Raw genomic sequence first — 27,823 nt, 5'->3', positions numbered from 1 at the left:
TGTAACGCCACACCACACCACACGCCTGTGGGCGAAAGATCTCAAACATCCCACCAGCAAGCTACAGATGAGCAACAAGAGGTCTGACTTTTTACTTCCAAATGCAGCACAAAGGAAACCACATCGCTTTCAAGTTGAGTCACTTTATTGTAAAAGTACATCCACAGTTTGTACAGGCTTCCGGAAAGTACTTCTAAAAGCACAGACAGTCAGAAACCCAGTCTGTTCACACAGTGATGAAAAACAGGAGATTTTGGTTAAATTTACATATTTTGGTACCTGTCCCATGCAGTTTATAACCCCCTTTCTTTAACTCGGTCAATCAAACACTCAACATGCTATCAAAGCAAATAAAAACACTACTCAAATACATTCAGTATAAATATTACACACCTTTTACACCGTATGGTACGTATCATGAAGACATGCATGATGAGTTGGTCACTTTATCCATGTCGACTGTTAACTGATATTAGGGAATGTAAAAGTACTGAAACAATAAATATTAATATTTTATTAATTTATTAAGTTAGAAAATACGATGCTGTTTCACTGAAACACTCATTGGCTGAATACAATACAGTACATCCCAGCGGGGATTTGAAGTAGTCCACTAAAAGTACAGCAGCATCGTTTATCTGTCCAACGCTGCCACAGAGGAGTGTATTAATAAGTGGACCAGCTTCCAGGATTTTAAGACTTAAAGTAACAGACAGTGGAAAACTAAAAAAAAATCAGATAAGAACCTTTAGATAAGAAACTAGTTTATCAAGTGGAAAACTGACAAGTTTTAAACTTTTTTTTTTTTGTTAGCGTTTTAACAAGCGTTTTAAAAATCCTCTTGCTGTGATGCAGAAATAAAAGCAAGATGCCAGCTGATCCAGGACCAGTGGCTGTCAGCCTCGTCATCAGTCGGCGTTGTTGTTGTGCTCCAGCCGAGCCACAATGGTGGACACCAACTTCTCCATCTGCTCCGCCCTCAGCCTTCCCGTCTCCAGGACTTCCTCGTGGTTGGCCTTCTCCTGGCTGTCGTAGTCCATCACCGCCTGGTTGCTGATCAGCGACAGGGCGAAGCAACGCATCCCGGCGTGGCGGGCGACGATTACCTCGTGGACGGTGCTCATCCCTGCAGCAAAGACAAAGAGGAGGTGAGGAGTTACGCTGCAAAGATGTCTCTGAATGTCCTTCAGATGTGTGTGCTAGTAGTACTTTTTTTTTCATCTGTGTGACGAATGCAAATTCATCGAATTAGCCAATGGCAGGCATTCCTGTCCTCATTCCTCATCCCTATCAGTATCTGTGGAAATGTCACATTTTGTCATAATCTAAGAGAACTCGTGAGAAAGCCCGTTCATAAATGCAGCGTGTGAGTGTGGTGTAATTCGTTTCACACGTTGCTTCTTTCATGGTGACTTCAAGTAGGACAAAAACTTTAGAAGACGCTTGAAAGTGAGGTTTTGAATGACTCGTCCTGTGACTCACTCACTTTCTGTGTGTTAGTCAGCAGGACTAACGTGCTCCTGTTCAAAGTGCTGCATTTAAGGGATGTGGTTAAAATTAGGTCCATGTTCAGGTTGGGGTCGGGTGTAAGGAATGTGGATGAAAGTCATCACAAGTACACGAGGACAAGGTATTCAGTGGACGAAGTATTCAGACTCTTTACACGAGTAAAAGTACAAAATCCGGACTGTAAATATACTGCATTACAAGTAAAATGTTACTAAGTAAAAGCAATTAAGTTTAATCATAAAATGTAAAAAAAAAATAATTTATATATAGTTTTATATATTTACATTATTATTAGTCATATACTTTTGTATATGTCTACAACTTACTATTTTGTGATTGTTTGATTTGTAAAAACTCTGAAAATAGTAAAAAAATAAAAATAAATAAATGAATTAATTAAACTAACTAAAATTCTTTCACATTTGTGAAACTGGAACCCATAAATTCTTATGACTGACACACAAAATAGCTGCCAATGAATTTTCTCTCAGTCGATAAATCAGCTGACGGTTTCAGCTGCAGACTCCTCGTGTGAACTGTTGGGTCGTTCAATCTAACAAAACATTTTACAAATGCTTTGCGTGTTTTGTAAACAAAAAAGCTCTGCAATGTAACCAATAACTGAAGCTGTCAGGTAACTATAATGGAGTAAAAACTACAACATTTCCCTTTAAAATGTAGCGGAGTAGAAGTAGAAAGCAGCATGAAAAGAAAATATTCAAGTAAAGTTCAAGTACCTCAAAATTGTTCTTCAGTACTGGACTTGAGTAACTGTACTCAGTCACGTTCCAGAAGTAAGAGTGCAGAAGTACAAATGTGTGTGTGTGTGTCAGGAGACTCACCCACAGCATCGGCACCGAGCCTGTGCAGCATGCGACACTCAGCGATGGTCTCGAAGGACGGACCTCCCAGGACGCAGTACACGCCCTCCCGCAGGAAGTCGCTGAAGCCCAACTCCGAGCCCACTTCCAGGGCCAGCTGCCGCAGCTCGCGGTTGTAGGCGTCGGACATGCAGGGGAAGCGGACGCCAAACCTGTAGGGAGTCGGACGGCGTTGAGTCAAGATTAGCCAACTGCTGGAATCCACACAACTAGGCATTTCAACACTGAGATTAGTCAATGTTCTCATGGCAGAATCAGCTTCCATGTCTTAATATCCTGCAGGCAAAGTGTAACTTACACCTCACTAAAGGTCACTAAAACTGTTAAGTCATCTGTCGCTTGCGTTGCTGCTCTGATATGACACACGGTTCTGCTCAGAAGCTAGAAGCCACTTTATCGTGTTTTAGTGCCTGTAGTCTGCAGCCACGGAGAACAACGAGTCCTTTTGTGGACACTGACATCAGCATATTTGTCACTCCAGGGCTGAAGAAGGCGATTTAGCGTAGAAGACAGCAAAAATACACGAAAATGCAGACTAAAACATGTTGGGGGAGGAAGAAACTGAGTACAGCTGAGTCACTTGAAAAGTGAATGAGGATCAGCAACACTTCTTGAAATTGCTATGTTTACTTGTTGATCTCCAGAGGGACAATTCATGTGAAAATGACTCAGCATTTTTGAGCTGATAACAAATTGCCTTTTAAAATGTAAATACTGAAATACTTTGGGCCAATTGTTAAGAAAAAAAAACAACCTGCAAATTATGTTGAGACCTTTGGTGAACCGACCGTTCACCTGTGTAGGTAAGGAGTTTGAGTGTTACGTGGTGGTCTACTGCTGCTGAGCTTTTCCACTGTGGCGAAACAAAATGTCAGATCTGAGCGTAAAATATTAACAACAGCTTCAAAACAACAGTCAGCAGCAGCCGCCCTCACGAAAACATCCATCTCTGCATCCGCTCCACCCACCTGTCTTCATTTGGTCCAGCCAGTGGGTTGATTCCAGCAAACCCCGGCATGTTGATGTGGTCCTTGATGATCATGACGTCTCCCACTTTGTAGTCCTGGTTGAGGCCTCCGGCTGCGTTGGTCAGGATCATCGTCTCCACGCCCATCAGCTTGAAGACGCGCATGGGCAGCGTGATCTGGAGAACACGAGGTAATGTCAAACACCTGCACGCACAGTTTTCAGGGCCGCGACCGTGCACAAAGTGAGAAAGACCTGCACAAAGCCGTGCCAAGCAAAACTCACTGCTGCAGGCTTTAGCCTCCACTCACCTTCTGGACGGGGTAGCCCTCATACAGGTGGAACCTGCCCTGCATGCAAACACACGGCTTCCCTTTTAGTGTTCCAAACACCAGCTGGCCAGCATGACCATGCACTGCAACACACACACACACAGTGCAATCAGTTAGAGCCCAGAAACATGCACAAACACATCAACAGCTGTGTTGCCCCGCATGGCGGCAGCTCGTGCATACCTGTGCTCCGGGGGAAGTTGGGAATGTCACTGTATTTGAAGACCTGCGGGTCCTTGAGCATCTCAGCCAGCCCCCCCAGACCTGAACCGCACACGATTCCCACAATTGGCCGCACCTGCGTGTTGGACAGCAGCCAATCGGCTGTGGCCCGGCACTCCTCATAGCTGACGCTGGCAGACAGACAGAGGGACAAAACAACAGTCACATGCGATGTAAACACAGAGATATCCTCATTTCCCCTTTCTGGATGCACAGTCATGCTGCATTCACTTGCCAGAAAATAACCAGGATTATCTGTCCATCAGAGGGATTCTGGGAAGAGGAGACTTCCTGTACAGTCAATGAGTTGAAATTGTGTCTTTCCTGGCTTTGAGTAATATGTACATGAACACACAATGCATCCTGTTGTGTTTTTGGAGTTACAACAGGATTTCACTGACTTTATTGTGCAAACAATGTGCCATGTTCAGGTTATGATGCATGGGACCTTAACACACACACACACACACACACCTGACACAGCCCGAGCTACCTTCTTCAGTCAGGTCTACAACTGAAACTGGTTTTCATACAGACAGAAACACGGAATCACGTGCTGTCCCATCATCAGGTACTGCCCCACCTAACTTCTGTGGTTGAAGTACGTCAAAGCTGAGCTTAAAGCAGAGTACTTGAGTGAATGTAGGACTGCTTTATTACATTCCACCACCGCGGAAACCTAACTGGTGTTGTCAGTAATTTCGTTATATTGTCATCATATTCATTTCCATGAGTGTATAAACATAAAAGCACCTCGGGATGTCCCGCAGGCGGTTCACAACCGGCCCGGTGATGCTCGCTTGCTCGATCACTTGGCTGTTGTGGCGGCGGCAGCAGAAGAGCAGCCGCACGGTGAGTCACTCCGCCTACAAACAGGCCTACCGTGTCCACGCGGAATAACTCGGCTTCCTCTGAGTTGAGGGGTCGCTGAGTTTGTGTGAATGGCGTCACGGCGGAGCACATGTGCCAACTGGGTATTTTTTTGTTGTTGTTTTTTTCTTTCCGCGCCGTCGGCTGAACCACCGCACTTTAATGTCACTACCGATTTACACAACAGCGCGTCTTTAGTCAGAAACATCACCTGGAGGCAAACACTTGCCACTTCCGTGTGATTCATTGAAATACAAACATGAAATCAACGCCGCAGCATCCTCGTGAGCGTGACATCCTGACGAGGCAGCCGCGCGCCTCTCAGTCCCCATGTTCTTCAGTTAGCGGTTTAATTAGAGGCTGTAGCCCGAGTGTATCGGCTCCTCCCGGGGGTTTGGGGTTACATGCAGCTACATTTAAGCGTTTTGTGTCACGGTATTACAGCGACCACATGCGACTTCCCGTGTGAAACAGGCGACGGAAGCCCCGGTGACGAGTTAAGTCAACATACGTCATAAAATATATACAGTACGTACAGTACAAACGTAACATAAATATGATCACCACATGTTTTGAAATAATCTATTAATCGTTTGTTGACTCACCCAGACGACATCGCGGACACGGAAAACATGATGAGAAGTCAGACTCGGCAGGTTGTTCCCTGTTAACTTGAATCTATCCGGGTTTCCCGATGGACGGACCGGTTCGACGTTTATACCTCCACCCCGCCGCTGCGCAGCTTTCCCGGTACGTCACAACCCGGTAGAGGCTCTGATTGGTCGAAGCGCAGGCGTTGTTCCATCCTCTGATGTGTGCGCGTCGTCACAGCAACCTGGGATGCGTTCAGGACCTCTCCCCAAAACAAGACAAGATTCGAGATGAGTCCGTGTTCTAATGGAAATCATGACGAAATAAATCCTTTTTTTGTAAACGCGGGGTCTGTTAATTAAAAAGCAGAAACAGTCTGGGGTACAGCGTAGTCAGGACCTACCCCATTAATTAATAGTTACATATACTGTCTAATCTTTTATTTTATGTAATTTTTTTTTTTTTTTTTTTTTTTTGCTTTGCATAGTAAAGTTTCTTGAGTTAAATATCAGATTTCGGAAAAACAGCATTTTAAAGATGGAATAATATGTAAATTTTCTGTCTTTAAGGCGACTCAGTTCTGCAGAGTTTTATTTGAGTTTACTTGGTTTGTGAGCATTTCAGCACGTCACGTCAGACAAATTTGCGTGAACAATGTTGGTTGTTAAACGAGGAAGAAATTTAAATGATAAAAATGACCAAGTCCTTTAAGTGCCTATTGTTTTTTTTGTCAGATTTACTTAATGCAGACATGATGTTGTCGTTAAATCAGATATTGTGTAAAACACATTTTACAGCTGTTTCTTCCTATGAAGAATACATTGGCTTAAGCCATATACAATGCAAAGGAACAGTCTTGTTTGTTCTGGAGCCATTATTCGTCAATGCCCAGTCTACGTGACTCCAGAAATGTAGTATTGGTATAATTTCCGACAGTCCTTAAAGGCAACATGGCTTGCTTCATTTCCAACAACGTGGTCGTGTTGCCTTTTGGTGCTGATGCAATCGCCCCGCTGGAGGAAATGAAAACAGAGACAACTCTATTTGACCATCAAGGTCGCTGATTTTCTACTAATAACTCACCAAGCAGGAACGATGTGACTAATATTTCTTTGGAGCTTCCTGGTTAATAGACCAGATGTATAGAAGAAGCTAACAGGCCTAAAAGTAGGAGAAAAGGAATGAGTTTTGTGTAAAACTTGTAAAATGAGGTGAAAAAACTGCTGCTGCTGGAGGCAGTGAAGGCCACCAGCAGTTCAGAACATATGGAGAACAGTTATTTTAATTTAAATGACGATGCTCTGACACTGTTTCAAAGCCGACCTCTGTTTATCTTTCTAGCTTCAGTGACAGAGAATTGCCTTGAATTTGTACCGAATTAATCACATTATATGTATCAATGTATCACCACAGGGGATTGCAAAATTCAAACAAACGCCAAGTTTTATGGCAAATCCCGCTTTCACACAGCGAATGATCAGAGTCGTATCGATCAGCTGATGTTCAGCACAGGAAACAACAAAAATTTGAGGTTGCAGCTGGTGAAATCATAAATCTAGTTGTACATTTAGCCAGTACTGAGCTTAAGTATTTCCAGTTTGTGCTACTTTATACTTCAACTCTACTGCAGGGTGACTTTGAATTCTTCTGCTAAAGTGAAGGATGAAGTGTTTCTTTTGATTAAAAGTTTTGTACTTCTTAAGCAAAGCAAGCAAAAAAAACAAAAACGAAATGAAAAGGCTGTCTGAAAGCCCTCCTGGATTAGCTGGTGTTTTTCAGAGCTCGTGAGACTTTTTAGGGATATGTTGTTCTCAGCAAGCCGACAAACATGCACTGATCTGCAGAGGATAAGATGCATGGCTGTAGATCAAACCACCAGCAGCCGCGTAGCTGACGTGAGCAGTAAAACACAATTAATGCAGCAGGATGATTAATCTAAAACAACAGAACAGTGAAACACTGACAAGAACTTTTGCACTTTAAGTACATTTTGCTGCTAACACTTACATTCTTGTACTGTGTAATGCAGGAATTTGTCTTGCACTGCAGCATTTTCACAATGTGGTGCTGCTAGCTTTACTCAAGTAAAGGATGTTAAACGTCATAGCTTTAGAGAAGAATGTTCCAGGCAAAGTGTGAGCTGCAGGGCGGAGGAGCCAGCAGGACATACCAGACTCTAACTTTATTAGCACCTGCAGCAGACACGCATTCATTACCCTCCTCAACATCAAAGTGCTAGGTGGAAAAAAAAACCCACAAATAACTAAAACACAAAACAACATGCTGAGACCGTAAGATGACAGTTGAAAGCTCAGGAAAAACGATGGTTAGTGGACTTTGAGTTAAGATTCGATGTGCAGAACTGCTGCTCTTTACCAACATCATGAATGAAGTTTTCAGTTCTTACAGACGGAAGGACTGAAGGGACAAAGTTCGTCTTTTGGTTTTATTGTTTTCTCTCTGTGGGCGTATGTTTGAGCATGGATCCTGCTTCTTTAAAGTAGTGGTTCTCTGTCATGTATTGTGTCATTATCTCATGGCGATGACATATAAGCAGTATTTTAATGTTGTAGCTGACATTAAAGTAGCTGAGGTGGCGCAAATTTTATCTGCTTCATTGGTGCCGAGTAGTTTAATCTGTAATCTGTACATACTGTTTGGTAGAAATATAAACTGGCATTGGATGAAAATACTTGAGTATATTAAAATTGAAGTTACTTTTTCACAGCTGGTCTGTACATATGTGTTGTTTCATGAGGCTGCTGTGACAGCAGCACAGAGCAGCCAGTGTTCGGATATCCACTGTTATGTAAAGTCTGATTTGTGTTCACACAGTTGTCAGGCCTCGATGCTGTGTGTGCCTGCCGAAATCTGCTGCTCTCACTCTGACAACAAACTGGAGTCACCAGTGGGAAGGGTTTTGATTAAACTGAATTAAAAGAAAAAAGAAAACCCAGAGCAGAAACAAGCTTTTGTTTCCTCCTGGGTGTCAGTTTTGCATCACTTTGTGGTGCTAAAGCTCATTTTACCCACAGGAAAATCATGAAAACTTCCATGTTTGTCTCCAAAGGTCAGCCGTCTCCAAGACAACATCTACAGAGTAGAGAGCTACAGATTACAGAGTGTATTGTTATTATTATGCACATCACTACAGGGACCCTGCAGATGTGATAACATGAAACTGGAGACTCATTCAGACACACCTTTGGTCTGGAAAGTTTAATGTCACAGTCTTTTTTTTAATGCCAGATTCTGTTGTAGTTTTCTTTTTCTTCTCCTGCTTCCCACACATTGTACTTCTCTGTGCTGAATTAAGTGCGATTTACAAATTCTGTTTTGTCCCAACTTCTTACGGCACACTGCATTTCATGAAGTCGAACAGAAGTTTCATGTTCTCTGTCGCATTTTCTCAGCCTCAAAACTGACCCGGAACTGACCCATTTTCATCAGTTGTTACTGTGTAGAGTGTAAACAAATACTTGGTTATCATGTACCAGCAATTTAACCTAACATTTAAGAAAACAATTGAGCTTTTGAATCTATTTTAAGCATCATGGCTCCAGGGGTGGCAGGTTTGGTTGGCTGGTTGGACAACCTCTTTGAAATACCTCAACGAGTATCTGATGGACTACAGTGAAACTTGCTTCAGGCATTTCACACACGATGAATGTAGTAAGCATGATGTGTGTAGTTTGCTGGGTGTTACATGTGTGTTCAACCAATGATGGGTTAAATGCAGAGGAAAAATTCAGTGTGTGTATGTAAAAAAATATATACTGGCTTTGTTAATCCCTTGATGCTTCGTGTTGTGATTCTGAAGCTGATTCTCCTTCTTAGTGTCAGCACTGCAGACTCAGCTGTGCTACCTGTTAGCATGTTACCATAATGTCAGCACGAGAGAATCACGCATGATATTCAGTAATCTACCTTGAAGAAGAAGAAGAAGAACCAGCTTTATTGACAGTAAATATATTTTTACATCAACACACTGAATTCGTCTTCTGCATTTGACCCATCCTTAGTTGAACACACACATGCAACACCCAGCAAATTACATGCAGTGAAACACACACAGGAGCAGTGGGCAGCATCAGGCGCCCGGGGAGCATACTGGGGGGTTAAGTGCTTTGCTTAAGGGGACATCAGCCGGCTAATGGAGGAGGGGAGCATTTTTCACATTAATCACTCCACCACACCCAAATTTTTCCTGCCCGTCCGGTGGGGGAATCAAACCGGTGACCCTCCGATCACAAGCCGCTTCTCCAACCTCTAGGCCACGGCTGTGATAGGCCACGACTGAGAGACTGAAAATGCTGTCTATAACTCAGCATGGTGTGTTCTTAGAAAACAAAAACGAATGTCTCTGCAGTCTTGCAGGGGTTAATCTGAAAGATTACGGAGCAGGAACAGAGAGTACAGTGACAGCAGCCCCGAGGCTCTGCTGTGCTTCTCTGAAGCATCTCAACTCACGCAATCTCAGGTGGATTCACCACGCATGCTCAGTGGGACCCAGCCTCTCCAGACCGGAATAGTTCCTAAATGTGCCACAAGGATTTAGATAATATGTACCATACTTATGTGTATTGTTAAGCATGAGTCAGATCATCAAGACGTAGCAGCACTGTGCCGTGCTGTGACGTGCCAGGCTGCTTCTGAGCACCTTCAATTGCTGGTTAGGATTTTTTTTTCTTTGGTTTAGGCTGATAATGAAGTGTTTTAAACAGAAATACTGAACCCTTTTTGGTTTCTGTGACTTCTGTGAAAACATGAAGTAACACACTGTATGAAACAGATGTGGGGAAAAGCTACGGATTCAGCCAATAACACTGAGGATTCAGTGCTCATATTCATCTTGAAGATTAGAAGTTACAGATTCATTCAGTCTTTTTACGAGAAGCTCTCATCGCAGCACCAGCCTCTCAGAAATCGTGTGATCTTTTAGCTCTTGTCTAACAGCCTGTCATCTGTTCTGAAGCCTGAGGAGTCATTCCTGTGCACCAGACCTCCTGAAAGCAGACATGAGGTTTTCACCACCTTGGAAATGGTTTAAAGACCTGTTTGAAATCGTCTGCCCTTGGACTCAGGTATTTAACACTTGAAGATAAAAAAAAATGAAAATAAATAAATAAGGGAAATGCACCTTGCCTTGATCTACCCAGTTTTGATTTTTGAATATATATATATATATATATATAAAATTTCTTCAGATATATATCTTTGTGCCTTTGAACCCAGACAGAGCTGTGGCTGGATTTCCCCTCTGAGCTCCCTTGATGAGACCCGAGTCAGTTTCACTGACTGAATGAGACTGTAAGATGTGTTTGAAAGCTCAGAAAGCCAGTAAGTGCAACTTTGGGCTTCAGTTCTTTTATTCCATAACTTGAGTCCTTGTGTGTAAAGAATTGCAGAAACAAGACAAACACGCCCATGTTTCAGCATCATAGGTGAACAAAAGTGCAAATTTCAAGTGCAACCCAAACCAACAGTAATGTGAACAATACAGAGCATTCACATCACACACATCTTTATTTTATTCACATGTCTTTATACAGTTTTGCAAATCTTGTTCTGGGCACTAACTTTTTTTGCGTAATGTTACGAGTTGCTCTCGATGTTTCCTTTCAGGTGAGCAAACCAAAGTCCCATCACCATGAGAGGGAAGAACAGCTGTCCTGAGAATTTCAGGGAAGTCTCAGTAAACGCACACACATACACTCACACACTCACACACACACACACACACACACACACACACACACACACACACACAGTCATGTTCCCATCACTTTTGGGGATATTACATAGACTTATATTAACCACCATTAAGGCTTAACCACCACCTAACCACAACAATAACCCTGACATCAACCTTAAAGCAAGTCTTCACCCAAATATTTAATGATTTACACTGTGGGGATTTGCATTTTGTCCCCGTAAGTAAGGTGAGTCCTCACAATGTGACCTTGTAAACAGATTTGTCCCCGCAACTACAGGAATACACACACACACACACACACACACACACATATACACAGAGTGTAAAATCTTGCTCTGTCCTCTGTTGCCACCTGCTGGCTAAACCCAAACTTGCCACCAAGACAGACAGAATGGAGTCTTTTACCCCCCTGTTTCCTATGCATTCAGTGACTAAGAGCCGAGTGGGCGTGGAGGTAGTAAAACATTTCCTTTCATTCAGCTCTTTGAGCAACATGCAGAATGGTTTTATTCACATTTTTACTAACACTTAATATATGCACAGAATTTCTGAATAGCTACTCCTGCAATAGACTCCAACTGTAAAAATCAGTCAGTTGATGGGTTATTACATATTGATTCACTTTCATTAAGTGTATTTTGGATTATATTTGAACACTGCACCGACTTTGAAGTATAATAAAATTAATATCCTGTAGAATAATTAAGATATTTTAGTTATTTTACTAATGAATATTTATGATCTACAGCATTTCAAGATGATCACTGTGGAAAGTGAATGGCTGATGAATAAATAATTCCACACTGCTTGATGATAAGCAGTAACTAATGAATGAATTCAAATTCTTGAACAAATACTGACTTCACAAAGTCTGGGATTGATGGAAAAATGCAGCAGGTGTCTAAACTCCCTCTGACCCCGTGTCAGTGTTTTCACCACAACCGGGACACCAAGACCACAAGGAAGGAAGTGAGACCGTGGGCAAAGAGGCCAATAAATATGCAAGAGCTGGGATAAAGAGCTGGAGAAAAGCCTGTGGAGAGAGAAAGAGAGTTTCTCGATGGATGAATAAAACGGAGGTAAGTAAGCACCACCACTGACATGAGCCAAAAGCACTTAGTGACCCTGACACACACACACACACACACAAACTCGTGCTTTCCTCATGCTACTTCTGAATTTCTGCTTATTTCTTCGGTCTTCCCCTTGCTTGCCCTTGTCATGAGTTGATGTGTTGTAAGATATCATTTGCAAAAACCCACTCAAAAGTGTGTTAGCAAGACGACAGACGCGATAAGACAGACAAACTTCCTCTTAGAGGGAAGACAAGATGATCACAGCCACATCTGCTCTCTTGTTGTTTACCGCATGTCATCCCCCCACTTTAAATAATCACAAAATCCTATTTCAAAGGATTAATATGTAAAGTTTTAAATAAATGCAGTAAAAGAAGTACTTGCAAGTAAATGCAGAAAAGTATCAGCATCAAAATTCGCTTAAAATGCCAAAAAAGTATAAGTGCGCTTTGTTGCAGCTGGTAAAGATGCAACTTCCCCCTTCATGTTAGATATCAGTAAAGTTTTGTCTGACCTTATCTTAGCCTCTAACAAGACTTTACATATATATATATATATATATATATATATGTGTTTCTTCTCTCAAAGGACTTGTAGGTTTAGCTAATGGATGTGGTGGATGGATATCAGCAAAGTACCTGGAAAAAAAACCCAAAACAATATTCACAGATGAACTGCAGTGGAGTAGAAGTATAAAGTAGCAGAAACAGAAATTTTTCTACGCCTCTGTCACCAAGTGCTTCCTTATGCGGGTTTTATTGGTGTCTCTCTGGAGCAAAAATTACATTTAGAATTTGGTTCAAACCTGCTCTAATTGGCAAGTGTCACGAAACAACGTTTGCTGCGATTTTGCACTAAATTAATTAATTTGAATTGAATTAAATAATAAAAAAACTGTATGTCATATGGAGCCATAAACTAACTGACGTTTGGCCAGTTATCACTCAGTGCTTTTGGACTGGAGAAACCATTTCATATTTTCTTTTTTATTTCTTCTGGACTGTAAGCACCAATAACGAAACGAGTTAGAAGTCAGTTCCGAGTAACTTTTTTGGCTCCAACCACCGCTTTCAAAAAACTGTGTGAAAACTGCTTTGGAAACAAGAAGTGGTAATGTTAGCCTGTAAAAAAAGCTGTTGTATGGTGCACAGAGGTAACATTGGTACACCAACCTCCTGATAGTGCAAATGCAAACAGGAAAAAAAAGCCCTTGAAGATATGTAACCCTCGGCTGAACGTTCTTCTCAGAACTGAGTGCTCAGAACTCTTTGGCTTGAAAATGCCTGTTGTTAACAAGAATCTACGACAAACAATCTATAGTAAAAGGAACACACATGGATGATTTTTGTCATCTCTTAATGAGCCATCTGTTCCGGCTCTCCCATATGATCACTTTATACCTTTAATATAAAAGAGGTGTGTGTGTGTGTGTGTGTGTGTGTGATACTGATGCAGGGTTGTGTCTGCAGTCTTTTGTAGTGTAGTTCACAGGTTAAGGAGACACATATCACAATTAATATTAACAATATATAATAATCACAACTTTAATTTGGATAGCACACGTCGGCTAATGTGGTTTGGGCTGTTTGGGTCGGAAACCGAATCCCTTCCAGCTCTAAGGATGATGCTCAGTCATAAACCAGAATTGATTCCATCTTTTCTAACATCCTTCGCTCTGCCGCTCTGCATTGTAAGCGCATGGTTATTTAAACTAAAAAAGTCTTTTTATATATAAAAAAAAGTTTTTTCCTGAACTCTGTGTTAGACGGACTAACAGGGACCCTCCAGCACATTTGACCAATGGTCCTCATCAACTCCATCCACCTCTCCCGCTTTAATTAAATAATGCTTTGTCACCCTCTCCTGAGGCAGCACAAGGGCTTGTATTCACCTCACGGACGTCCTTCTTTATATGTTTGAGCTTAACAGGACGCTCCGTACAGACGCTCTTGGACACAACAAACGCCGGGAACAGAAGTTATGAATAGGGGGCTCTGTGGTTCCCCTCTAAAAGGGTGTTTGTGTGTGTGTGGGTGTGTGTGTGTGTGTGTGGGTGCTGCAGGGGGTGGTCTGTTGGGGCCGCTTGTTGGCGTGTCCTCGAGTGCATGTGTGGAGAACGCACATGTGAGGCCTCAAACATGTGCATCCATCAGTGTGTGTGTGTGTGTGTGTGTGTGTATGTGTTTTTGCACACATTGTGCATTCAGTTGGGATGTGAAGGAGTGACTTAACAGCAGATGTAACGGAATTTTTAAAAGATAATTTCTTGATTTTAACTTCATTAAAGTTTCAAGGCTGCTGCATGATGTGTTTGTGGTCTCTTTGTGTTATTCCGATTCTGAATTGACACTTTGGGGGGGGGGGGGGGATTATCACAGCAATTACACAACACAAACCCAGGAGTGAGGGAGAGAAAAGGGCAGAGGGAAAGAGTAAAAGTGAGAAAGGGAGATGCCCGTTATAAAGCTCCTGTCTCTTTGGCAGGAATTGGTGAGGCCGGACTCTGGGTGAGAAACAGGAGCCCGATGAAACGATGACCATCTCCATGACTTAAATCAGTGGCGTGTCAGTGCTGTAGGACGCACGCTGCTGAGGTCTTTCTTCCTGCAGAAATCCAGTCCCAGTTATGTCGTGTGAGCACGCGTATGTCAACAAAGCGGACATGTGGACGACCGGCTGAGGCTCCGGGCTCCCAGCTCCTCTCTGCACGGGTCAGGTAGACTGCAATCCCACCTGCAAAGGTAAGCAAAGTGATTTCTCTGCAGAGTGCAATGAAAATATGAAGAAATAAAGGGTTTTGTTGTTTCTTGAATTTAAAAACAAAAACAGTTTCTAATACAGTTAAGGTAAGTTTCTCACCTGTTTCATGCTGCATTTAATTTTTGTCAAAAAAGCATGTATTTAAATATTTATTCATATTGCACGATTTCCACAGCTGAATTGATATATTTCACTGATAAAAATGACAAAGTATTAAAAAAATTGTTTTAAATTAACTTGAGATCACCTAAAAATCAAACCATAACACACATTACCTTGAATTCATCAGTTTTGTTGTTGTGGAGCGATAATATTCATTTCTCTGAGTTGATAAGGAACATTACATGACACTAATTGGCATCAAAATAAGCTAAATGAAATTCAGGGAATAAATAAAGCTATAGCTTGTTTTCCTCATCGTAACAACTGACTTCTTTACTGTTTACCTGTTTGCTCACAGCTGCATTACGAACTGCAGCAAGTTCAAAGTAAACGGCGAAATAATCCTCAAATGTTGCAGAGATGTTTAAAAAGTTTTAACACAAAGCTTCACAGGATGTACTTCCACATGTGATTACAACAAGGAGAGCCAGAGTGGAATGAAACTGACAAAATACACACATCCAATCAGATCATCAGATTTTAGAGCGTCAGATCTGACAAATACTCAGTCAGTTTGTTTACGCCGATATGAATTACACAGACAGATAAAAGTTTAAATAAATAAATGGATAATAAATCATTTCACAGTGTGAGTTAGTGCTTGGTTTGGCACCCTCATTGAAAAAACATAAAGTAGGAAACTACAAACAAAAATAATCAAAAAGTTGTTTTATGAGAAGATGGAGGAGCACAATGGAAACGAGTTTGTGATTCAGTCTTCAAATTAAATGAGTGAATCAATCAAGAAGTTATATATGCGTCCTTAAGAATCCTATACAGTCTTAACGTATTAATTTCCTGTTTTGAACGATTTTTTGGAAATTCAAACAAATTTGTGCAGCTGTTAAGTGTCATCGTGCAAGTCACTACAGATTAACTGATTAACTGCATGTTCGCAGTTTTAGACGCAGAAGAAATCTGAGATATGATCTGTAAAACAAACTGCAGATGAAGTGAGGTGGCAGCAGAAAGAGACGGAAACAATGAGACGGAGCTTACGTTGGGTTTTCCTGTTGCTTAATGTTCACACAAGCAACAGGAAGTAGAAAGTACTCAGAAAGTACTTTGTTTTTAAAAGCTTGTCTGATGAATCCCACCTTTTTCTAGCTGTCCGATTCTGTTAATGCAAATAAAGTGTAGAGAAATGAAAGTAAGAGTGTGTGTGAGGGGGAGACGAGGGGGAGGAGGGGGGAGACGAAGGGGGATTACTCCTCACTCCAGAATACTAACGAGGGTCTTTTGTCACAGATCTCTTTCTCTCTGCCTTCCTCTCTTCCGTTCTCTCGTTTTCCCTTTCACTCATCTCTCGTGCACACACACACACAGACACACACACACACACACACACAGACATACACACACACACACACACACAGACACACACACAGACATACACAAATACACGTAATTGCATGCTCGTTTTCAAATAACTGCATACAAAGACACATGCATGCACAATTACACATGTACACCTACAGTCACACACACACACACACACAGAAATACACATGTAATTGCAATCCCACTCTCACATAATCACACACACACGCACACACACACATGGATGGGCACAGAGTCGTTTTTGTCAATGGTGTCTTTTGTTTCTTTTATCTCAGCTCCAAACAAAGCATTCCTGTGTACACAGAAGAGAGAGAGAGAGAGAGAAGGAAGGAGAGAGAAAGAAGAAAGTAGAAAAAGAGAGAAAGAGAGGGAGATCAGGAAAACATCCAGCGCTCCTTTGTTTGGCAAGAGAAAAAGTTTTGATTCAGTTTTTGGATTGGGCTCACTGAGGCAGGGCGGTACAGTAACGCTGTCGTATTGCCATGGAGATGGAATACATCCGACTGGAGAGGTTGGTCAAAAAACCCCATTTCCCTCGTTTCAGTCTCGTTTACTCCCATTTGCTCTGTTAGTTATCTGATATGTGCATGTGGAGGAGTCTGCTTTGTCTTCTGGGAGATGTGAATGTGTTCGAGTGTCAGGAGAAAGTCGGGCGAGAGGACGACGCAGCGCTGGACGTTTTCAATGCTGTCATTGTAATTATGAAGCTTTCGAGGGGCTCAGCCTTGCATAACCACCAAAGTGTGATGTAATTAAAGCTGATTGGTTATGTAATTCACGATCAACATTGCGTGGAAGCTATTTTGATTTACAGTATGTGGCCAAAGGTATATGGACACTGCTGTCTTCATTTGTCCAGGGTTCTCCTATCAGAGATTGGACCAGGTCCTTCTAGTCCAAATAAGGCAGGCTGAAACATTTTCTGTCCCTGTGCACAAAACAAGATCAAAACAAGACAAAGAAATGTTTTTTTTTTTCCTTCACATTTGGCACATTTGGTCTGCCCTGACCTCAACCATACCCAGGCCTTCATGGTGGAAAGTATTTTTAAGGATTCAAGGAGCTTTATTGTTATTTCACACATGTAAAAACATGAGGTGGAACAAAATTAGTTTTCCCTGGTCCCGATATAAGCCCAATAACCTACGAATACGAAAAATAACTATAAATACAAAAACAACCAGAATAACAAAAATATAAACAGCGAGCAGAGATGACAACAATATGTACAGTGGTGGTGTGCAAATGAAAGAGTAATTCTGATTTAATTCTGCTTTTAGAAATTCTGATTTAAAGGAACATTTATTCATCGTTTTTTTATTCTTGGTTGGATCCCGTCGTTACACTTCATTTCTTTGCGACTTATTGCGAGATTCCTTCAACTGAAACTTCCCACATCAGGGCATTAGATGAGAGATTAAGATAAAATAATCCTAAAATAAAACAATTCTTTATTTATCCCCAAAGTGGAAATTCTGAATGTGTGACTTTTGCTTGCACTGGAGTATTTTTCTTTGTACTTGTAGTGGTACTGTGTGAGCCTGAGTACTTCCTCCACCACCTCTTAACATCCATCATCAGTCCCTGCAGTCTGGCTCCAAAATCTCATGCCTGAAACCTGAGGAGGCTGGAAGAAGATATTCAGTCGCATATCCAGCAGGCTTAATGTCAGGTTGTCCTTAGACGTTTGGCCATATAGGTGCACTGTTAACAGCTTAGACAACGCATTAGACAAACAGACAGACCCTGGGACTATAACGCAGCACCAGCAGTAAAGCATTGCAAACAAAAAAGAAAAGAAAGTCCTGAGCAGAGCATCCAGAAAGCCAAACTCTGCTCCTTTTCCTACCAAAGCTTTACTGCCGTCTCCTGTTACCAGTCAGAAGTTCACTCTTTGTCCACTAAAGGCCTCTCTGGTTAGAATCAACAGTAAAGCCTTTAAAAAACTTTATCTAGATAAACGTCCGAGTTTCAGACAGAGTTTTTTTTTTTTTTTTTAGCTTAATTGATCCATTCAGGTTTGTCCTGTCTCCTCCAGCTGACAAATGAGACTCTGTGTGGATGGACAGTTGAGCTGATACAGTACATCCTAATTCTGCTCTTCCCTCTTTCTTTTTCCCTATCTTCCTCTTTTGTGGGTTATCTTCTTCCTGCTGGCCTTCGTTATTTGTTGGACGTAAGTCAACATGTCAGATGTGTGGAGATACAGTGTCTGTCTGTCTGTCTGTCTGTCTGTTTGTCTGTCTGTCTGTGTATGACAAGGGTGGACTGCAACTGCTTGTTCTGACAAGGGCACACATTCATGCAAACATCCCGCAGTGCAAAGCACCAAAAACACAGAAGTTACTTTTCCAAAAGCCTTGTTTCCACCGAGCTTTGTGTCTGTCAGCCGGAAGACTCAGTCATAATGGTTCAGCCTCTTCTTAAAAATTATTATAGCTAAATTATAGGTCAAAACCAAATTTTTCGGAGAAATTAACACTTGAACAGACACCAGAGTGATAAGAACTGCCTCAAATGACAGCAACCATCTTTGGGGAAAAACCTTTTCACTTTTTGGGAAGCTCTCATATTGTCCATTTTTATATACATAATTTCTAGGAGACAAGGCTGTATGTGAAATTACAAAACTAACAGCATAGAAACACAAACATGTGGTTTGTCTCGTCTATTTCTGTCCAAATATGTCTGTAACGGTCACATCAGCTGAACAGCAACTGTTTTTTTCCACACTCCTCTTTCTGTGAAAGCGATAACAAGAATAACATGAATAAACCACAAATGTGTGTGAACAGAGTGATGAGAACTGCTGTGAAGATCACTGGTGCCTCACCTCCGTCTCTGTTTATACCCGCCGTTGCATTCGCAGAGCAGACAGCATCAGAAAGGACTTTACTCATCCCCCTCCTGCCCGTTCACACTAATGCAGTCTGGGAAAAGATGCAGGAGTGTCAAAGCGAGGACCCCACAGCAATTAGGCTGCTAAATTAGAATTATGTGAACCTGTAAAGTTTTTATTGGCACTTTATTCAGATTTATTATTCCCTTTTAGCTTCACAGTCTTAGCTTGTTTATTATTGCTCTTATTTATTTGATTTATTGCTTTTTTCATGTTTCACTGAAGTATATTTATCGACTGGTGGCACGTGTGAAACGTGGAGCAAAATGACAATAAAGAAATCCAATGTAATCTGCAGACATATGCAGATGTGTAACTGTAGCTTATAAAAACAAATTTTAAGACTGAGGAAAGTAGAGTAGCTAATGTTTTTATTTAATCATTAGCAGTCACAGTCAAGTTATTGTGCTAACAGTTGTTGTCCAGATGTTTACCATGCACACCATGTTCACCATCTTAGCTTCACGTGTTAGGAAGCCAACTAGACTAAACCATTAGGCGAATTTAAATTTTAACTTGAAAATGTGCTATAAACATTAAGATGCAGTATCTGGAGACCATAAATGTCTGTACAAAGTTTCATGGCAGTTCATCTGATATTTGTTAAGATATTTAACTGGACCAACATGGTAGAATACCTGACCGATCGAAATACCACTAGTGTGACTTGTTTTAAATATCTTTAATAACATATTTGATCACAGGCGTTATTCAGGTCACACTGTTTACTTTCCTGTCCCACCTCAGTATGTGACCGTTATATCACGTGGTTTTGGTTTGCACGTTTCATTCGACACTTCACAAGAAACTTTGAGAAGGAAAACGTGTTACTGACTTAAACTTATAATTAACACTATTTCCTGAACCCATTTTACAGTTAATTTCTCTGGCCTTCAGGCTATTTACAAAAATAGCTGGGTACCTTACTGTAACCAGACAAGATGAAAATAAAAATAGCCTTACCATGAGCTGTACTGTCTAAAAAAAACAACCCAGTGGTTTCTCTTTCTCTCTTTCTTCATATTTGTATGGTGCAAAAGATGTTGAAACCAAATGGGCCTCTTATTTCCTCAAAGGTGTGTCCCTTATCCTTGAGATGCAGATACACAGCCGAGTTTGAGAGAGGTGTGAAAGAGGCCATCTACGCGAGGTAGAACATCCATCTTTGAACAGAGGTGGTGGCTTATGACACCAACTTTCAGCCACCTATAGTGCAGCCTTGAGATCCCTGCCTTTGCTTCTAGCATTTCAGTGCAATTTAATAAAATCTAGATTATGACAAGCATTTTGGCCTGTAATATGGCTGAAGTGAAATATTTAACCTCCATTTGCACCATCCCTCATGTGGATGGTGGACTCATATGATGGAGCAGGACAAATGACTCACTAATGAGTTACACGTTGACTCATGTGACTGTAATGATTCATATGATGGCACCCTCAAGACTACCCGCAAGGTGACAACCCCACCAGAGGTTAAATACCTGGAACTCCCCAGCAGTCTCAGAACTGAAGAAGCCTTTCAGTTGAGAAGTGAAACATCTTAACCTAAAGATATACGGTGGCCTTCACCTCTAGCACTTCACCCACTCAACCAAAATTCAAATGAAAAATTGATATTTGAGCTTGATGTTAACTGGTCTGCTAGCTGTTTATTCCATTTCCCTCCTGCTTAAACCAATTTTCCCCTGAGAATGAGAGCAGGTGGCTGAAGGGGGAAGTTACCTCAACCAAAACCATGTCATCATGGGAAGTTTCTAGATTTTTTGAAAATGCAGAACGAAGTCACAATTTTAATCAGGTGTGAAAATACTGTAAGTATTTTAAGGCATAAAAATTAACTGTAAAAATGCTCAATAATAAAGAATCTACTCAAACAGTTAAATAAAACAAAAAATAAAGAAATACATAAATAGAGCTGCTAAAGCTCAAACAAAATGATTTTGTGACAGTCATCACTGGTGGGATTCATTCTGTTGCCTAGGCTCTCATTAAATCTCAACTAATTTCAAATGACCCTTTTAACAGCACTAGTCAGTTACCAGGTTAATCAGAGAAATAATTAATCCCTCTTTCTTTGTTATTAACCAGATGACATCTGCCACACCTCCTTCCTCTCGTAGCTCCTCCCCTCAGAAGGTTTGCCACTCCCAGACCCAGACAGATGTTTTAAAACCCTTACTGGGTGGTGGCATATCCAATGTGGGTGGGACTCTGAGGAAGAGGAGGCGTGTCCTCTCCAAAGATGGCCGCAGCAACGTGCGCATCGAGCACGTTAGCGGGCGGAGTGCTCTGTACATGCGTGACCTATGGACAACGTTTCTGGACATGCAGTGGCGCTACAAGTTCTTCCTGTTCACGGCCACGTTTGCGGGGACCTGGTTCCTATTTGGGGTGCTGTGGTATCTGGTGGCACTGGTGCACGGAGACCTGCTTGGTAAGATGGGTTAACGGGTAGTTTAATGTGTCTTCCCAGAAAACATGTTGGGAATTCAACTTTCTCTAAAATGAATTAAATAATAAAATTAATTGCCCTGTTAATCCATCATGAAACACAGTTCATTCAAGAAAATAAGACATGAGTTTGGTCTAGACCTGCTCGAATTGGAAAGTGTCATGAGATAGCTTTTGTTGTGAGTTGGTGCTATATAAATAAAAAATACATTTAAAAAACATATTTCCACAATCACATGACTCATTTAAAGTGGGTGGGGCTCAATTAAAAATAGCTGATTTTTTCTTTTTTGTCATGAATATATTTAATGTTGCATTTATTTAAGTCTTAAAGCCTTCTGACTTAAGTGTTAAAATCTTTTTATGGTTACACAGACTTGATGCCAAACTTCTGTTCACATGACTTTGGTTTTTACACCTTGTCTTGCACCTGTCTGTGCAGTTGCACACAGTGTCACAGAAACAGCAAACGTCCTCAGTGTCCTTCACTATAAAGAAAACAGAATGTAGTGTGCGTGTGTGAACACAACTGAAAAACCAAAAGTGAGAACACGAGAAGTAACAGGATGCTGTGAGTCAAAGCTACACGAAGAGTCGGAGGAGTAACTGGAAACAGTCAGAACTGCCGTTTTGAAGTAACCATGTGATAATGTCGTGGGCTCAGTTTTCATTTATTAGCAGCACTACACACCCATAAAGGTATTAGCAGCTTTATTGTCAGTGGTGTGGTGAGGACATGAAAATGTTGGTGTTCATTGAACTCCCTGAGCCTGATCTCGATGTTAAAGTAACTGTGACAAAAATAAACTTATGTGTTATCAGGAAATGACTTCATATCTTCACTGAGAGGCCTGAAGATATGCTGTGCTCAAATGTCACTTGTGTTTTCAATGCTTGCTTAACCAAGAGAGACTGTAAAAAGTACAGAAATTCCCATTTACACATGATGAAAATGATAATAATCAAAGTGCATTTTTGATGTTTTCCCCTGGAAATTTTTCACTTTTGCAATATTAAAATGACCAGTCCAAAATGCAATCTACAGAAGTGAAAAACAAAACAAAACAGTCCACTAACTGTTAAGTTTTATGTTAACGTATCATTGGAATAACTTCAATGAGCTTTTGTTGCCTGCTCCTCCAGAGTTCGACCCTCCATCAAACCACACACCCTGTGTGATGCAGATGCAGACTCTGACAGGGGCTTTCCTCTTCTCTCTCGAGTCCCAGACGACCATTGGTTACGGTTTCCGCTGTATCACTGAGGAATGTCCTGCTGCCATCCTCCTCCTCATCATCCAGCTGGTCATCACCATGCTGATGGAGATCTTCATCACTGGTACCTTCCTGGCCAAGGTAGCCAATACATAAAACATCCTGCTGATATACTGAAAGCAGATCCCTCCATCCATTTTCTGTACCACTTATCTGTCACTGGAGCCTATCCCAGCCAACTACGAGGCGGGGTTCACCCTGGACTGGTCGCCAGCCAATTGCAGGGCCAACACACAAAGACAGACAACCACTCACACACACACTCACACCTAGGGGCAATGTAGAGTAGCCAGTTAACCTAACGTGCATGTTTTTGTTATTGTGAGAGGAAGCCGGAAAACCCACGCAGGCACAGGGAGAACATGCAAACTCCACGTAGGAGAGCCCAGACCGGGATCCCTCTGGAACCCTCTTGCTATGAGGCGACAGTGCTAACCACTGCACCACCGTGCTGCCCCTGAAAGCAGATCTTTACACATAGATCCATGCACTTTATGTTAACTGTTACAGTTTGTAAAAGAAAATTTGTTTTTTAATCATTCATCATCAGCACAACTGTATACCATTCATCTGCGCTCATCTGCTCATTGATAAGTGTTATCAGTGATTGTCAGACTGAAATCACAGATAATTGAGCTTTCTTTTCTTAGGTTGCTCGGCCAAAGAAACGAGGTGAGACAGTGAAGTTTAGCCAACATGCTGTGGTGTCGACCCACGAAGGACGACCTTGTCTGATGATCAGGGTGGCCAACATGCGCAAGAGTCTTCTGCTTGGGTGTCAGGTAAATTTGTGCAGATAGTTCCACCATTTCTACAAATTCTACTAGTTTGTCTAAACAAATTGAGAGTAGGTTGAATGGGTTCAGTTTAGCATTTAAAGATATCATTTGTTTGAGCAATTTGTCAAACTCTGAACCAATTCAGCTAAAAGAATTTGTGCACTTTGTTCAACCCCCCCAGGTGACTGGAAAACTGCTCCAGACGTCTCTGACCAAGGAAGGTGAGACAGTTCGTCTGGACCAGAGAAATGTGCCCTTCCAAGTGGACACATCCAGTGACAGCCCCTTCCTCATCCTGCCCCTCACCTTCTACCACCTCATTGATGACAACAGCCCCCTCCGAGCCTGGGCAGCCAAGGGTAAGTTTGATGGTAAGGCTAGGAGATTTGATGGGTGTTTCATTTTTGTGACCTTTTGACTGCTGAATGTTGTGGCCAAGTGAGATATACTGCTCTACTGCATTTTTTATACATTAATGTGTATAAGTACAACAAGTGTATAATTTTACCTTCCAACATTTGTCCCTGTATTTCTACTTTTTCTCCCCTCAACTTTAATTTTCATTTTTCCTTAATTATTGTCATTGCTGGCCATTTACTTCCCATTCCTTTTAATGGAGATCCGCTCCTAACAACAGTACTCTTTAGCACTACTAATGGTAGAAAAGTACACTGTGTACCTTTAAGTTTTGGACCTTTAAGTTTTCTGACTCTTCTTTTGACACTCCTCTTTTCTCATTTCATTTACCTCAATCAGGTGGGGGCTGGACAGATCCAGAGATGGCAGATTTTGAGCTGCTGGTGATCTTGAGCGCTACAATTGAACCGACCTCCGCCACCTGCCAGGTCCGCACTTCCTACCTGCCGGATGAGATTCTGTGGGGCTATGAGTTTCCTCCTGTAGTCTCCCTTTCCCCGTCGGGCAAATACGTAGCAGACTTTGCCTTCTTTGACAAAGTGGCCAAGACCAAGACCACGCCTATCTTCAAACCATCCAGCCCCCAGCATGGATACCAGAGCAACGGGGGTGGGACTGTGCATGAGGTGTCTGATCCAGACAAGATTCGTCTTGAGCAGAGCTACAGGGAGAGAGGAGAGGACCGTGGCAGGGCCAGAGACGCTCCTCTCAGTGTTCGCATCAGCAACGTTTGAACAGATGGAGGTTGGTGGATGGGTTGGAGATGAGAGCAAACAAAACAATAAACGTCACATCAACAGAGCGTGGAAGACGGCATTGTTAGATTATTTTGAACTTTTTATGAAAGACAGCTATTGTAGGTCTCAGTCCAACCCATTATCACTCCCAGAGTGTCAACTACGGCAGCCCGGTCACTGGTACTTTGCTTCAAAGTAGGACACTGCACTTACTTTTCTAATGTAATTTCTGGAGGCGCCCGGTTACTATAGGATAAAGTATAATATAAAAAATAACATAAAGAATATAGTAAAGTATAAAGTACAAAAGTCCAAGAGAAAAGTCCAAGTTGGGAAGTGACAAGGGTGGTTAGATGCTTCAGACAAAGGACTTTTAAGCAGGAGACCAAGGTTTGAGTCCTGTGTGTGACCACATGTTAGTCCCTTTGTTCCGAACTCTTTTACGTCACATAACTTATATACGTACAGACATAAGGTACGGCATGTACATAGTTATTTACGTAAGATAACATCCTTGGTTTAACCAAATGCCTGAGTTTTTCCTGAAAATAACCAAGTGGTTTTCATGCAGAAACTTAATTCCACAATGTGTTAACAGTCCAAAAATCTAAATATGTCATACTGCTAAGTTGACAGTGGAGTCCTAAACATGAAAAATGACTAAAGGTGCAAGAAGAGTTTGAAGCTCAGGGCCACTGACCAAGCTGTTGTATATAAGTGAGAAAGGTTGGGAAACTGTATAGCAAGCTGTATACATATGATGGCATAACACACTACCTAACTGCAGCTACTGTATGTGGTTTGGATGCATATATTTTTGTCAAGTTCTTAACTAAAAAAAATAATAATTAAAAAAAACAGGTTGGTTTATTTCTTCACACAGAAAATAATCCTAAAACAAAAGTAAAGGGGAGTATGGAAATGCTGATGGGCTTGTTTGGGTTTCCCTTGCGTGTATCAGTGAGTATTTTCCATCGTCAGTGGTACACAGAAAGTACTGAATTAGTCGCGGGCAGGAATCACCCAAAACTCACGTGACTTTGACTTTCAGCTTATATGTCTTCTATTGCAGTAAAAACCACACATCTCACAACATCCCCTCCATTTATTCTTTTATCAGTCTGCTGATATTTTTACTTCACTTCCTGTAAAATAACAGAAGTACTGGAGTTAAAGTCACAGATACACATAGTCAGTCTTTGGAGATTCTGTTCATGTAGCTCTGCAACTGAAATGTTGTTCAGTGTGTATACTGTATCTCTTGATTTTGTGGGCATTTCTTGTTTTCTGTTGTTACTGTTAGCACTTTATGTAAGTACATGATGTACATTTGCACCTTAGGAATTTTGGCTGCCTATTTTTAATTCTACTAAAAGCACTGACACATTGGATATCACAGACTTTGAATCAGTTAGAATAAACTTAATGAACAGATTCTTAATTCCCACAAAGCTAACTGGAATTTCAGTTTCTCTCAGTGGTCTGAAGCTAACTGACTGAAACGAATGACAAAATGGTTTTAGATCATCACTGACGGTAGTGGGTTGTAAATGATTGAGTGAACAGCGATGAAGTTCTCCTTTCTGTGGAAAAGTATGACTGAACCTACACCTGAGTGCTGTGAAATGAGAATGTGAAAGTGATGTTGTAAGACGCTGACAATGATTCTGTTTCGGTGGAAATGGGTTACAGTTATAAGTTAAGGACGTCTATGATGGATAAGAATATGTTGAGATTGTTTGTATTCGTAACATTTCCTTAATTAACATCAAGGTCTGGAATACTGACAGTGTTTAAAGTGCAGATGGAGAGATGAAACGAGACATTTCTCTACAAAAACTGATTTAATAAATGTGATTATGAGTTATTAAAGTCTACATATTGTTTCATGTCTTTGGAAAGCTTAACACCGAGGTTTGCACCTGTTTGCTTTGCTAAATCTCCATCAGTTCCTGAACTGACATTGGCGTTGCTAGCCTTGTGACCACCTTTTGCCTTTTCCTTATGTGTGTTCCTGCATGCTTTTCAGCACAGAATAAAATATAACATACCTATTGCAGTAACATATAAATCCAGTATTGCACAAGTACGTGACCAGTGTGGCACAAATATGGCAATAACAATAAAAAAGACAATATCGTAAAAATACTGTGGCAAAATAATAAGGCACAAAACTAAATAGCAACAATAAGGCAAGTAAGGCACTGGCATTTCTACAGGGAAAAGAAAAACAACAAAGTGACTATAGGGTACATATTAAAGAATAATTAAATCCCTAAATCATTTTTTTCCCTTCCAGTCATACCTTGTCCTCTTGGCAGGCAAACTACACCCCCTGCTGTCCAAACATGTACAGCGGTACTACTTCAGTAGAAAATGTTATTTACAGGGGCTTTATTTCCTGCGCATCCATTTAAGATTTTGCTTTAACAACCTGGTTACACCTATAATTTGTGATATTGGACTATATGAATCAAACTGGATCAAACTGACTAAACAATGTAAATCTGTTTGTAAAGAGGTTTTTTTGAGTCCTCCTTCAAGAAAAAGGAGAGGGAAAAAAACCCAACAAAAAAAAAGCAATTTACAAATGACATTAGATGTTTTTAAATTTAAAGTTACCCTCTCTATTCATCTTCCAAAGGGTATAATTAAATAACCCAGTGGTTCCCAAACTTTTTCTGTTATGCCCCAATTTACTGAAAAACTGGAAAACACCAACCCCTGCCCCCAGAAACCCATGAAATGTCATATTTTTTATTTTGGATAGGGTGGAATGGTTTTCTGTGCTTTTAAGGTGATATTCTAACTTAACAGTATTTACTGAAATAGATGTC

The 27,823-nt window shown here is 41.2% G+C and overlaps 2 protein-coding genes across 4 annotated transcripts; one reads left to right on the top strand and one right to left on the bottom strand.

Annotated features, from left to right (window-relative positions):
- Positions 1-127: 127 nt before the first annotated feature.
- On the bottom strand, positions 128-5,527 carry pnp5b (purine nucleoside phosphorylase 5b). Its single transcript, XM_046408356.1, has 6 exons — positions 5,386-5,527; positions 3,872-4,041; positions 3,668-3,771; positions 3,359-3,534; positions 2,352-2,542; positions 128-1,126 (listed from the first exon to the last, which is right to left on the bottom strand). The coding sequence occupies exons 1-6, from the start codon at positions 5,412-5,414 to the stop codon at positions 909-911; spliced, it is 888 nt and encodes a 295-aa protein (XP_046264312.1). The 5' UTR covers positions 5,415-5,527; the 3' UTR covers positions 128-908.
- Positions 4,464-27,082, top strand: LOC124069306 (ATP-sensitive inward rectifier potassium channel 10). Of its 3 annotated transcripts, none has more exons than XM_046408353.1 (10): positions 4,464-4,481; positions 10,347-10,455; positions 10,607-10,711; positions 10,997-12,166; positions 14,648-14,904; positions 21,417-21,762; positions 22,923-23,134; positions 23,704-23,835; positions 24,014-24,191; positions 24,589-27,082. In XM_046408353.1, the coding sequence occupies exons 6-10, from the start codon at positions 21,417-21,419 to the stop codon at positions 24,981-24,983; spliced, it is 1,263 nt and encodes a 420-aa protein (XP_046264309.1). In that variant the 5' UTR covers positions 4,464-4,481; positions 10,347-10,455; positions 10,607-10,711; positions 10,997-12,166; positions 14,648-14,904; the 3' UTR covers positions 24,984-27,082. The 3 variants fall into 3 exon arrangements, with proteins under 3 accessions (XP_046264309.1, XP_046264310.1, XP_046264308.1); XM_046408354.1 differs by lacking the exon at positions 4,464-4,481 and adding an exon at positions 5,406-5,530 and having other exon boundaries at positions 10,611-10,711; XM_046408352.1 differs by lacking the exon at positions 4,464-4,481 and adding an exon at positions 5,406-5,530.
- The last annotated feature ends 741 nt before the right edge of the window (positions 27,083-27,823 follow it).

The sequence above is a fragment of the Scatophagus argus genome, chromosome 13, assembly GCF_020382885.2.
Source record: "Scatophagus argus isolate fScaArg1 chromosome 13, fScaArg1.pri, whole genome shotgun sequence".
Lineage (NCBI taxonomy): Eukaryota > Metazoa > Chordata > Actinopteri > Scatophagidae > Scatophagus > Scatophagus argus.
This window is presented reverse-complemented; position numbering and strand designations above follow the sequence as displayed.